The 13,637-nt window shown below is 46.7% G+C and overlaps 5 protein-coding genes across 5 annotated transcripts; 1 reads left to right on the top strand and 4 right to left on the bottom strand.

The window, feature by feature from the left end:
* Positions 1-996: 996 nt before the first annotated feature.
* On the bottom strand, positions 997-2,439 carry APUU_41196S (putative mitochondrial carrier protein; the record flags this gene model as incomplete). Its single annotated transcript, XM_041704352.1, has 4 exons — positions 997-1,855; positions 1,916-2,067; positions 2,157-2,163; positions 2,231-2,439. The coding sequence occupies 4 exons, from the start codon at positions 2,437-2,439 to the stop codon at positions 997-999; spliced, it is 1,227 nt and encodes a 408-aa protein (XP_041556946.1).
* Positions 2,440-3,065: 626 nt separating this feature from the next.
* spt16 (chromatin-remodeling protein SPT16) lies at positions 3,066-6,470 on the top strand (the record flags this gene model as incomplete). Its single annotated transcript, XM_041704350.1, has 7 exons — positions 3,066-3,245; positions 3,298-3,382; positions 3,442-3,563; positions 3,648-3,803; positions 3,854-5,282; positions 5,333-5,931; positions 5,982-6,470. 7 exons carry the CDS (start codon positions 3,066-3,068, stop codon positions 6,468-6,470), a joined length of 3,060 nt encoding a protein of 1,019 aa, XP_041556945.1.
* A 548-nt stretch (positions 6,471-7,018) lies between these two features.
* APUU_41194S (zinc metalloprotease) lies at positions 7,019-7,899 on the bottom strand (the record flags this gene model as incomplete). The annotated part of the gene is made up of 2 exons (XM_041704349.1): positions 7,019-7,672; positions 7,753-7,899. 2 exons carry the CDS (start codon positions 7,897-7,899, stop codon positions 7,019-7,021), a joined length of 801 nt encoding a protein of 266 aa, XP_041556944.1.
* Positions 7,900-8,486: 587 nt separating this feature from the next.
* On the bottom strand, positions 8,487-9,951 carry APUU_41193S (CDC50/LEM3 family protein; the record flags this gene model as incomplete). The annotated part of the gene is made up of 6 exons (XM_041704348.1): positions 8,487-8,586; positions 8,635-8,797; positions 8,847-9,543; positions 9,611-9,707; positions 9,759-9,795; positions 9,852-9,951. 6 exons carry the CDS (start codon positions 9,949-9,951, stop codon positions 8,487-8,489), a joined length of 1,194 nt encoding a protein of 397 aa, XP_041556943.1.
* A 1,261-nt stretch (positions 9,952-11,212) lies between these two features.
* Positions 11,213-12,391, bottom strand: APUU_41192S (SWIRM domain-containing protein; the record flags this gene model as incomplete). The annotated part of the gene is made up of 1 exon (XM_041704347.1): positions 11,213-12,391. The coding sequence occupies one exon, from the start codon at positions 12,389-12,391 to the stop codon at positions 11,213-11,215; it is 1,179 nt and encodes a 392-aa protein (XP_041556942.1).
* Between the last annotated feature and the right edge of the window lie 1,246 nt (positions 12,392-13,637).

Raw genomic sequence — 13,637 nt, 5'->3', positions numbered from 1 at the left:
TCAGGTGTGTGACTAAGATTCAGTCTGGGTTGTTACGTGACTTATTCAACTAGTTACGTGGTTACATAAATGATTGTATCAATGACACCACACCTCTTTACTTTGTCCATGGAGTACAGGCTATGTTGTGAGTAGTAGACGTACACTGCATATTCCTATCTCAAGCGTCCCACATGGAACAAGCCCGCCCTTAGTATCGATTATATCCATGATGTCTTGCGAGTTTGCGCAAAACACCCAGACCGTGGCCTTGTCCCACAACGTGATTAGTTACGTGGTAGTGAAACTAACAGGTAACTATTACTTACTACGTAGTTAAGTAGGTGTACCATAACTACTAGCTACTAAGTATTGGATTAGTATGGTGTAGTAGGTCGGGGACCTTCGTGGAAGGAAAGACATACTTTGGTAAAGCTCTTTGCTTCCGGTCCAAATTGTAATTTAAGATCAGAAGAAACAAACGAATGGACGGCAGCCAAGTATATCATCAATACTCGAACGGGTATCAACAACCAAGAATATACTCTACACACAAAAATTTCTCGAGAGCGGTTGAATTTCTATATACTTCTAATCCTCTAGAAGCCCTTGTATCAGCCTTCTACGAAGCAAAAAAAAAGGGGGAGGGGCGGGGGGAAGAAGAAGAAGAAGAAGAAGAAGAAGAAGAACGGCAGGGTATTGAAACTTATACGATAGCTAACAAAAAAAATAGTGCGATGCTGTTCATATGGATTATTTGGAACTTATTTGGAACTAACGAAAATTTGGAAGGCATGTGATGAACTAGTCTGAAATACTCATCTCGCAGTCGCATTTTCCAAGTCGCATTATATCCTTCTGGCGGGGCCCAGGACTCGTGACATATTCTTGATACTTGTCTTGCACTTGGGGGTATGTCAATTGCGATACCGATTGGACTGCCAGTTGCTTTTGTATTAACGGAAGACCCATCTCAGAAAACCACAGGTTGAATGGACCGAGTATTGGAATGTGCGATCATGGCAAAAGAATGTCATAGCCGTCCTTCCGTATGTACATGGCATCTGCCAAACTCGCGTATTTGCGGCGCACTAACTCGAAAATCACCAGTCCAGCACTTGTGCTAGGAACTTGACGGAGCGCGCTACCAAAGAACCCTCGATATAACCAACTTGCCCATCCTCCAGCCCGCGCAGCCTTTCTTTTGCATCGCTTATAAGTTTCTTGGTATGCTAAATAATAGATTTGTAGCATCTGCCGGTTCGAAGGGCGCAGTGTGGCCTGGTGATCGAGATACTCCAGCCTCACAACGTGAATGCCTTGTACGGTATTTATTGGGTGCTGAATTGTCTGCTGGGCAACAGACGCAATGAGGCCAGCAGCAAGTAAGAAGCACGGCTCCAAAGTGTAATGGGGTTTAATGAGTGGCACTCCGCGGTCGCTCGACTGGGATTGGTGCAAATATCCTTCCCTTTGCGAATAAAGGGGCCCGTAATAGCGCGTCAAAAATGAATAATACGCCTGTGATTTGATGTATTCGAAAAAAGAAAAAAAGACGGCACTACCAAAAGAGTCGCGCAAAAGGGACAGACTCCATCCGGCGAAAATTCCACGTAATCCGATTTGGTGAAGTTTGTGTTGCCCATAATGCCACATGTTTTGATAGCGACCTTCAATGATGTCGTTTGTTCTAAGGCGAACCTGTAGAGCATCCAAGGGGGCAGCGACAATGGACTGTATCGATCCAGCAACGAAACCGGCTGTGAAAGTATCAGTGGGCCTAGCGGGTGGATACGTGCGCTTTACACCCTTTGAAACAGGTTCGTATAAAACGCCTAGGACTTGAAGGTAAGACGTGTATAAAACAGCTCCGACCCTATTAGCAAGATATTCAGTCGCATTGTTCTCTTTCTACCAACGGTATCAGCCCACCTACCCAGCATTGGCCAACAGAGGAGGCATAACTTGATATGGTATAAACCGCCATCCGTAAGTACGAACAGCATGAATGAGCAGACCGGGAGTGGTTGTGTGTAAGGACCACCGGCCACCGTCAGGCTGATGTGGGTAAACAGCTCTAGCAAACGCCTATCCAAAAACAATGGTGATGGGCGACATTAGTCACGGTAATAACCATGTCAAGAATGATGGATAAAAGAAGATTAGGGCAAATATACCATATAGCTATAGAAATGAAAGAGATTGGGTTAGCCTACCATCAATACTTAGAGAGGAGCAGGTGAACACCTACTCAACCCGAGTGCGGAAAAACGCCTTTACAGGAACTCTGAAATAAAAGGCAACAAGCTGCGCACTAAGGGCACGTACACCTGCAGCTGAGGCACCTGTGGCCGCATTGCTTCGCGGATTCCGGCGGGAGGTGTCTTCCAAAATCGGTTGTCGGTCACAATTCTCTCCCGTTCGGCCCAATAAATGGGAAACTTCGGGGGATCTGTCCATACTGGGGCGGTAATAAAGTCGGCGTATCGAAGATATTAGGGTTAAATATTGAAGTAGATCTGATCAACATAGGAGCTGAGTAAAAACATTGTGGTCACTGCTGGATATCACGTAGGAACGTAAGGAGACATAAAACCACTGAGAGACCATGATTTAGGCAAGAAAGCATAATCTCAGGAGAAATATGTAATAATGCATTTTATCTTTGGGGTACACAGGGAAGGAGAATCATAAAGGGAGCAGGAATAGTAAACCCTCGTGATTGTTGACCGAGTTTCATTTGGCGATACTAGTAGGATGCAGGTATGCAAACAATCCAAACATTTAACACGAAATACCAAATGGGCTCCGCGCCGAAGTGAGAGTTTAAGACGCGCCATTATCTTTTCGTGTTTAAACTAACTATTCGCTGACTTTATCCTCTGTTTGTGATCCACAGGGATCACTTTCTTCCTATGCTACGACCGAGAAGCTCCTCCATAACATTGTTCTTCTCTTGAAATTCAGTGGCTTCTCTCGCCTCAGCGCCAATCTGATAATTTTGCTCCTAACTTCCGCCAAACCCTCACCCCTGCGCGAACCACAGGCTTTTTGAAAACCCAGGTTGCTTCAAGAGCCGCGACGCCATGGGTGACGAAATTCTTATTGATAAAACGGCGTTCTTTAGTCGTCTGTCAAGCTTATACGCGTCGTGGAAAACAGACAAGCGATCTCCTCACCCAACCTTCGGTGGCGTGGGATCAATCGTTATTCTAATGGGAAAGACAGATGAAGCAAACAGCTTCCAAAAGAACAATGCGATACACGTACGCCGATAATTGTCCCCTGTACATATCAACTAGTGCTAATACCTCTCAGTTCTGGTTGCTCGGCTATGAATTTCCGGCCACTCTTCTAGTCTTTACGCCCGATGTTATGTACGTGGTGACGACAGCAAAAAAAGGTATCGTTCAATACCAACGTTAAATACTCCAAAACACATCTTATCTAACTTGACAACAGCAAAACACCTAGAACCGTTGAAAGGCGGAAAGATTCCGGTCGAGATATTAGTAACCACCAAGGATCAGGAAGAAAAGACCAAGGTGTTTGAGAAATGCACAGATGTTATAAAGTCCTCTGGGGTACGCCTTCCAACATGCTAAGAGGGTTAAATTGTCAGGGTGTGGCTCGATAACTTTCGACGCTAATCATGTGCTTGCGAACAGAACAAGGTCGGTATCCTACCGAGAAACACAACCGCTGGCCCATTTGTGGAAGACTGGAAACGCGTATATGCAAAGATTTCCGGCGAAATAGAAGAAGTTGACATTGCGCCCGCTCTTTCAGCCGCTTGCTTCTCGATCAAAGACACTGATGAACTAGTACGTTTCCTAGCCAGTGGGATGAGCGCAAGTGGGCTAATTCCGCATAGGTGTCCATACGAAATGCGTCAAGAGCATGTAGCGGTCTGATGTCAGAGTATTTCGTCGATGAGATGTCTCGGTTGCTTGACGAAGAAAAGCAGATGACCCATAAAACTCTCTCTATGCGCATTGACGCTAAGATAGACGATGCCAAATTTTTCAACAAGCTAGCGAAATTGCCGTCTGAGTTCGATCCGCAACAAATTGACTGGGCATATGGACCCGTCATTCAGAGCGGCGGGAAGTATGACTTGAAACTTACAGCTTTATCCGATGACAGCAATCTAGAACCGGGAATCATCATTGCTGGGCTCGGAATTCGCTATAAGACTTACAGTTCAATAATCGGACGTACCTACCTCGTTGACCCAACCAAATCCCAGGAAGCGAACTACACCTTACTCTTGAGTGTTCACGAAGCCGTTTTGAAGGAAGTCCGCGATGGCGTGGTGGCCAAAGAGCTTTATAACAAGGCGCTTAGCCTTTTGCGCGCTAAAAACTCTGAACTCGAACCTCACTTCGTGAAGAACGTCGGTTCGGGAATAGGAATCGAGCTACGCGACTCCAACATGGTTCTCAATGGAAAGAACAACAGAATTTTAAAGAGCGGCATGACACTCTCTATCACGGTTGGTTTAGTGGGCGTTGAAGAACGGAGTGTGAAGGACAAGAAGAATGTTTACTCAATGATGATCACAGACACCGTTCGGGTCGGTGAACAAGGACCGCATGTGTTCACTAAGGACGCCGGTATTGATATGGACTCGGTGTCATTTTATTTTGGAGACGAGGAAGAGCCACAAAAACCCGCAAAAGAAAAGAAAGAACCCAAGTCGAGTGCCATTGCGAGCAGGAATGTTACCAGAACAAAACTTCGTGCCGAGCGCCCGACGCAGGTCAACGAGGGCGCAGAAGCAAGGCGCCGTGAACATCAGAAGGAATTGGCCACGAAAAAAACCAAAGAGGGTCTAGATCGATTCGCTGGTACCACTGGCGATGAAAACGGCGTTACACAAAAGAAGTTTAAGAGGTTTGAGTCATACAAGAGGGACAATCAGTTGCCAGCTAGAGTCAAGGATCTTACAGTTTACGTCGATCACAAGGCATCGACTGTGATTGTTCCGGTAATGGGTCGACCTGTGCCGTTCCACATCAACACTATCAAGAATGCCAGCAAAAGCGACGAGGGGGAATACGCCTATCTTCGAATTAATTTTCTTTCCCCTGGCCAGGGCGTTGGGAGGAAAGATGACCAGCCATTTGAAGATTTATCGGCACATTTCTTGAGGAATTTAACCCTTAGATCGAAAGACAACGATCGATTCGGGCAAGTGGCTCAGGATATCACTGAACTCAGGAAGAACGCTCTCCGACGTGAACAGGAAAAGAAAGAGATGGAGGATGTGGTCGAGCAAGACAAGCTAGTCGAAATCAGGAGTCAGTCTCACACCCTTAGAAGAATAAACTTGGGACTAACAATTATTCAGATCGGCGCCCGGTGAAGTTGCCTGATGTTTACCTTCGACCGCCTCTCGATGGTAAACGAGTGCCTGGCGAGGTCGAAATACATCAGAACGGTCTGCGCTATGTTTCTCCCTTCCGCAACGAACACGTCGATGTACTGTTCAGCAACGTCAAGCACCTCTTTTTCCAACCATGTGCTCATGAATTGATCGTTCTAATTCACGTCCACCTCAAAACGCCTATTATGATAGGTAAGAGAAAGACAAGAGATGTTCAGTTCTATAGGGAGGCCACTGAGATGCAATTCGACGAGACTGGTAACCGAAGACGCAAGCACAGATATGGAGATGAGGAGGAGTTCGAGGCAGAACAAGAGGAAAGAAGACGACGGGCAGCTTTGGATAGAGAGTTCAAATCATTCGCCGAAAAGATAGCGGATGCTGGGAAAGATGAGGGAGTCGATGTTGACATTCCCTTCAGAGAAATCGGCTTCACCGGTGTCCCTAATCGCTCAAACGTTCTCATTCAGCCCACTACAGATGCCCTTGTTCAATTGACTGAACCACCTTTCCTAGTTGTCAGTCTCAATGAAATTGAGATCGCGCATCTTGAGCGAGTACAGGTGAGCTAAGAAATAAGCTTTCTGATTACCGCGAGTCTAACGTTGTACAGTTCGGGCTCAAAAACTTTGATCTGGTCTTTGTTTTCAAGGAGTTTCATCGGGCTCCAGTTCACATTAACACAATTCCCGTGGAGAACCTGGAAGGTGTTAAGGATTGGCTGGACTCTGTGGATATTGCATTCACAGAAGGGCCCCTCAATCTAAACTGGACCACAATCATGAAGACCGTTGTCAGTGATCCATACGGTTTCTTTTCCGACGGCGGTTGGTCATTTTTGGCGGCTGAGTCAGACTCGGAAGGTGGTTCTGATGAAGATGAGGAGTCTGCATTTGAATTATCTGATTCTGAGCTTGCTGCAGACGAAAGCTCTGAAGAGGAGAGCGACTACGATGATGATGCTAGTGCGGATGATGATTTCAGTGCGGATGAGGATGAGGAAAGTGGTGAGGATTGGGATGAATTGGAACATCAAGCCAAAAAGAAGGACAGAGAAGGCGGGTTGGATGAGGAAGACCGAAGCAAGAAACGAAAGAGGTGATAGGTCCCTCTGCAGCCTGTACCCTGTTTTTCACAATCTTTTACCAGGATCTTGTATTTTACCTAACCCTACCTTTTCTTTTCAAAGTACTCGTCTAATATAACCAATCCCTGTGGTGACCATGAAGGACTTGGTATCGCTCGTCAGGGACACTCCAGCTACAGTAGTACGTAGGGTACTTTGACCCAGCTTGTAAAGTTCAGTGTAGGTTACGAAAAGAACATCTCATCAGTAAGTCCAAATTCTCGTGTGCAGCGGTCAGTAGGGGGAATGAAAATGGGATATTCGGCTTAGTGTTTATCCAAGACAAGGATTTGATTCAGCGGCGCCTCCATTCTAGGGCTTAGGCCATGCAGCAGGTAATACTGAGTTGGTGTCGACTCAAATAATGATCCACGTCTTCTTTCCGTTCAGAAAAGTATATTAGTATAGAATCATAATATATAACAGGATAGGTCTTATTCGATCAATTGGTCGGGGCTGTAGGACCACTAATTGTGCTGTTCCCTCCCCGGCGTCGCCATTACACGTGCGTATATCGAAGGCACTTACTTCCCATCCCTCGTTGCGAACCACATGTCTCGCATCCTTTTGACCTGGCCGGGAGTGAAGTGCTCGTAACACTCATCTGACGAATAATCCATGAAGTTATGTACCGGGTCAACACCTGCAATATCCGGGCATGAGTCCTTGCGCGCAGGACATCCGTCCGTCGGAACTGATTCTTGAGGTGTATCGTCTATATAATCGCCCTCATTGTCAGGAGAACATGACTCCCCTTCGAATGTATGTAGGAGGCCATTCCAGTGCCCGATTTCATGTATAGCAGTTCCGCCTCGGTTATAATGAGTCAAAGACCCACCAGGCATAGTCATTGCAAGTACATTGCACCCATCCTTCACATAGCTAGAACGCGGACTACTACCGTTGATGCTCGGGTCGGGCAAAGTGCAAAAGCCGAGAACACTAGATGATGATTGGGCTAGAAAGTCAAGGTGGCGTCCTTGAGACTCAGAATTTGTCGAAACTTGGAGATCGGTTTGGAAGTAGACATTCAGGGTTCTATAGCTTCCTTTACGAAGCGCTTCCTTCATGCCACGTTCGTCTTCATTGCGAGCCCACCTGTCATTGGTTTGACGGGTCACTCCCCTCAGGCGGTAACTTATCGTCGCGTTTTGATATGCGTCTTGGAGATACGACAACTTTTTTTTAAGGTCAGTTAATGTTTTGAAATGACATGATAGATAGTTCCAACTGTATTAGGACTCAGATCAATACTAACCTGGGTGGTAATCATTCCGTCCGATACCACATCAGCATTCGCCTTACTGCTCACGATGTGGAACCATGTCTCTATCTCAATCGGCTCCACAGCCTTTCGACTTTCCTGGTCAAATGCGCCATCGTTCCCGGGTATAGCCAATCTCATAAACGCCTCCTTTAAGGAATCAGTTGGAGCCGCGGTAGCACAGAAACCTCGGCCCGAGCGGGGGGCAGCAAAACATGTCTGCTGGAGGCTAGTTATCACAAGGACCAAAGCTTGGATTCGAACGAAATGGAGCATGGCGTCTGAGAAACTGGGTGCGTGAGAACTCACCAGAGGCTTGGGTGGGATTAAAAAACCCAGCGTTATTGGCAGTTACGTGTATTGGTATGCAACCCTTTTCCTAGTTGTCCAAACTAGGGGGGGTTTCGGACTAAGCTAGGAATGAGACCAGCAAGGGGTACGTACGGAAGTTGCGAAACATGGGAAGCCATTCCAACGAGCATCGCGAGGGGGAAACAAGCAAATATTTGTAAATCAATTGATCGTTATGCGCTAATCCCACCGAAAGACGCCTCAAACGTTTCAGCTGCTCATTGCCAACTTCAGCAGCCTGGAAAGAAGAAGGAAAGGAAAGGAAAGAAGAACAAAAACGGTACCATCCAAAGTAATGTGCACACTTGCAAGCATTATTAATATACAACACGGCGAGAGACTAAGTGGAAAGTCTGGACCTGAATGGCACCAGTGTTCTAATTGGAGCGCGGCGCGGCTCTCTCGTCCCGTCCTGTCGTAATCGTAGAGGTTTCTTGTTCGTTATTCCAAGTCAAATATGTGTGGTCGCCCAGTTTCCTAGCGGTGTCAACTCACGTTCAACTAAGGAGGGAGAAAAGGCCTTACCTCGGCCTGATTAGATGCGCAATCGTAAAAAGTGTTCCAAGAAGGACGCATACACCGCCAACAACAACATAGGCTATTCCCATGAAGGGGTTCTGCCCTCCAAGAACAGTCCTTGTGGAAATTAGGATGGACTTGGTACCCCCATATATAGTGACCGGGAAATCTAAACTGTCGTCAGTACCCAAATAACACATTGATTGCCATTGACCTACGATCTTTGATGTCCAATTGATACGTCCCCACTGACATGGCTGTTGTGTCATTTCGTCGCGATAGCTTGCTGAAAGTTGGCAAGGCCGCCGTTCTCATCCACACCATGAAATCTTCATCTTCGTGCAAGTCGGGGATTCCATTCTCATAATTATCCGGATAGCGGTCCCGCCAGTTGGGTGGAGGTACAACCGTACCTGGTTCATATTCGGTCTTTTTAATGAGTTCCTTGTCGCTGTCCCAGGCAATGCCCTTGTTCGTCATGTTGTACGGTTCACGCGCATTTCCATGCCCATTAAGGAGTACAGGGCTATCAATCGTGTCGTTGAACATTGAGTTTGCGATGAGACCACACGGATAGAATGCTTTTCCGTTGTCGTCAAGTCTGAGGGGGTCACAGGGACTATCATTGATTGTTTCGTTTTTCACGGCTTTTCCCTTCAATTGATCAATGTCAAGACTCTTCACATATCTTCGATGATTCTGATAAAAGTTCGAGAGGCGGTAGTACATAAAAACAGGCGGTCCGATAGTATCCGGGATGTGAAACATCAGTTGACATTTTCCATTATCATATTGCCAAGTTGGCGAGTTATGGGACGACTTGAACGAATATTTGAATTTATCATCGGGAATTGGTACAAAGCCGTTGTTGTTGGCGTTCTTGCAATCAGAGTAGTCTATCACTAGTTCTTGGACCTGCAAAATGCAAAATAAAAACCGTCAGAGATCAGAGACTCGGAATACTAAGGGATTTAGGCTATACCGTTGAGCTTGCCCATAGTAACAGACCACCGAGAGGAGCAAAAATGACTCCAATGACAAAAAAAAGAGGCAAGACACTCTTGGGTGTTAAAATCGGTCTGCATTTCGTTAACGTCTTTTCCTAAATGAGGAAGATCAGTTGCACTCACTGCCAGGCCTTAAGGCGTTGTTGTCGGAACGCAGTATCTATATACATTTTATTAATTATCTGAAATTTGACTTGGGGCGCGGAGTTCTCTCACTTGCTGGCCTTCGGTTTTTGGGTTTCTTATCGATGTCAGCATCGCCCCTATGTTCCTGCTCACTGAAAGGCTCAGTATTGTTTGCTTGTGAATGGGACATGACTCTCATAGATCCTATTCCATAGAGGAGAAAGGTGTGAGAGCAATCAAGAACACGGCGGGAGATGAAAGACGTTAATATAATCTGGGAATCGCAAAACGTGGTGGCGTGGACACCAGCAGTTGCGGACTTGGTGGGCTTCGCCCCAGGAATAAATCCAGGTAGATTAAGTACTGCCAAGTGCCAACAGCCCAGGCCGCCTCGGCTCATACGGTATGCTGTGGCTCAACAGTCCCAAACCACCAAGCTTCCCAGTAGGGTGCCAAGTGCTGTCTTGAAAGTGCTAATGGTAATGTCATTTAAGTAATAATCCACAACCAATTATTATTTCCCAACATGTCTTTTTCCCATATTTACCTTTCGTTTTGTATTACCATTTGGGTATGGCCGTAAAACTACCTGGGAAGTAGAAATGCAGTTATCAACTACGTAAGTCAGTATCCGTCCTCAAAATAATAGTTAAATGCCCTATTCGAATAGTAATATCGGAATTAGTGAGTTCATAGACAAGGTACAAGTTCTCCTACGCATTCTCAATGTGCTGCCTAATACATACTTAGGAATTTGTAGAGACGTGCATGAAGGCGTAAAGTACATTCTCCGATAATTCTCGGCTTTTCAGCCACGCTGGGACTCAGATAGTACCTCGTCGACCCGCTGATTAGCTTGGTAAACGACTACCCAACGTCTCCCGGCTCCTCCCTCTTCCGCCTCTATGCGCTTCAAACCACCTTTTTTTTCCGCATCATTCGAGTCGAATTCATTGATTCGAGAACTACATCATATCATCAAAACTTTAACAGCAGGAATAATAAATGATTAATAGTTAGCACAAACTCCACTGGACACAACTCTATCTAGGCAAGTTCGTATGAACTAAACAAGCACTGACCGACCTGTTGCAACAGAAAACACAGCTCCTAGCATAAACGCCTGTTTAAAGGTGTTAAACAAAAAGCTAAGTTACTAAATTTGAAACCCAGTCACCATGTCACATGTCAATCAACCGGCTATACTGAATAGATGAAATCCAAAAGAGGAAGAAGGAAAAAGGTGAAGAATAAAGCTAAAAAAGAATAAAGGCATGTCTCAATGCAGTGATATGTGAAGGAAAGGAAAACTAACAATGCAGCATATTATGCTAAAGCACAATGGATCAAAAAAAGAAACAAGTCGCTAATTAATCAAGCAAAAGGAATTCAGAAAATCAATCAGGGGAACCTTGCAAGGGGTGCAAAGGTGACTGCGGTGCCATGTCTCGTCATTTGAGATATTCTTGGAAATGGCCAGCGTTGAACAGGCCAACTCGTTCATAGGCAGTCCAGAGTTTGCTTGCCTTATTCACGTCTATCTTGCAGGCCTGCTGAGCATCCGTCTTGCGAAATTCCTTGCCAACTCTCAAAGCTCTGACACGAGCCTCGAAAATGCGGCGCTTGCTGCATATATATGTTGCACAAGAAAGCCTCAGAGTGGCCGCTAGATTGATCTCAGCTGAGCTCAACAGGTGCCGCTCCGGATCATTACTAAGGTCCAGCATCTGACCTTTCCAATCTGCCTTTAATGCTTTCGCATTGCCACCGAGAATCTCTAGGGGAGGCGAAAAATCCTTGATAGAGCTAAAATCTGTGTCATCCCTACTCGTGCCGATGGCACGAGAAGGCTTAGGATTCGGTGTGGGTACGTCAAACGAATCCAAAACCTTTTGTTTAGGGGTAGACTTTGGTGTGCGCTTTACTCTGGGTGTCCGCTGCACACGGGGTTGAGCAGGAACCACCCGTTTTGTTGGCGCTGGCGCGATTCTTTTCAATCTGCCATCCGAGACTTCAGGACGGCGTCGGTTCATCATAACCAACTGCCGCTCAAGGGTTTTTCTCTCTTCTTTGGCCCACGCTGCGGGATTCCGATTGTATTGAGCCGACACAACTGGTACGCAAGAAAGAGCCAAAAGATACTCATCACGAGTTGGTTTATTGAGCTTATTTTCGAACCTTGCCATGTGAGAGTTAATGTGCTGTTCCATCAGCGTCTTGGGGGATGGTGGCAGCATGGGGCCAAATAATGGCTCATCGGCAATTTCAGAGGGTTCATTCCTTGGGAAAAGAACGGGATCTCTTGACGAGGTAACCAAGGCATCGCCATCGTGTTGCTCTGGGTCGATTGACTTGCTCTTCTTATTCCCAGTATACGGCGTCACGGGTGGCGACGGTAGATCCACCATTTCGGATTGTGTTCGCTTTCGATCAACTGAAATTGGAGCGAGTTTCATCTGATTGGTATAGGATTGATCCTGCGACAACTTGTGAGGTGGGAATGGGGAGTTAAACGATTCGAATGGTTTAGCCTCTGGGGGGGACATGAGGCTGGACACCGAAGGTAGACGACCCATGTTAGGTTTCTCACTTGGGTCCAGCGATGATGAGGCTGCGGGGAACGGCGTCATCTCAAACGAAGCGACCGCAAAGCCCGATATAGCGCGCTGGGGAAACAGTGGTATTGTGGTGGTAAATAGCTAAAGAGACGGTCGCTAACAACCACCTGAATATATAGTGGGTTAGATGTGAAGATGGATGATGGCGATGGAATGGTGTTTATAGTAGTCAATGAAATGGAGTTTAGCAATACTGGCTGAGCACACGTGAAAGTGATTTGTCAGAGCTTCTTTGTCTGTGGCGACAGGCAGCAAGTATGATGACCTAGTTTCGGCGATAAGAACCACAGTGACCGAGAGGGCCCAACACTTATATTTCAAGGAAGAGGTAGCCTGACAGGTGAGAAGATAACCATGGAATCGAGGAAGGATAAACCAAGACGCCCCTGGGAAGGCACAGACTGAGTAGATTGGGCTATGAGTCAGTGCGTTGCTGATGGACGGGGCTGAAGTTCTATGGATTGTTATTGTACAATGGACGTTCACGAGACTGCGGGGTTTGGCGCGTGGCCGTAGAAGCTGGGAGGTACACCAAGTTTTTTCATACGAGACCAATTGAATGTTTTCAGATAGATAGGGGCCGCCAGATGACCTCCTTCATCTACACTGTAGTTGTGGGATGAGCACTCGCTCTTATATTCAGGAAACCGTCCAGCGGATTCTTCGCCCAGCAAGGAATCAAAGAGCGTGTGATCGTTGGAGGGGAGTGGATGATCTACCACATGACGACAGTTGTCACGGGAAGGGGGTGGGGGATGATTCGCTCCGTCATGGGCAGTTCAGACAAGGCATAATTATAGAAAGTTACGGTTGGCTTTACGGTTGGCTGTCCGAGCGCCCGATTGAGGGGGCTCGCCTGGGAAGGTCTGGCCACCCACCAATGATTGCGCTTCGTTGACCCGTCGCTCTGATGGTTGGGCTGAGACCCGTGGATAAAAGTCAGATCACACTAGCTCTAAGAATTGGGGGGGGTGGGGAGGGGGATGATGCGTGCATCGTCGCAGTCATCAATAGTAGTCATACGGAGGACTGTATTCAGGCTCTCTCCACCCTGCGAAGTCAACTTAGGTCTTGAGTGAGTCAATTAAAATCCCATCCAGGAACAGCGCCAAAACAACCTCCGAACAGGGTAGCCAGTCGAATGCGGGACTCCCTTCGCTGTAATTGAAGGAGCTGTTTGGATAGGAACGGAGTTCCCTAAAAAATCAACGCCCCGCCCCTGTGCTATGCGATGCGGCAAGCGTCAGCCTATCTACAT

This window comes from Aspergillus puulaauensis, chromosome 4 (assembly GCF_016861865.1).
Source record: "Aspergillus puulaauensis MK2 DNA, chromosome 4, nearly complete sequence".
Lineage (NCBI taxonomy): Eukaryota > Fungi > Ascomycota > Eurotiomycetes > Eurotiales > Aspergillaceae > Aspergillus > Aspergillus puulaauensis.
Note: the sequence above shows the minus strand (reverse complement) of the source record. Positions and strands in the feature narration are given on the sequence as shown.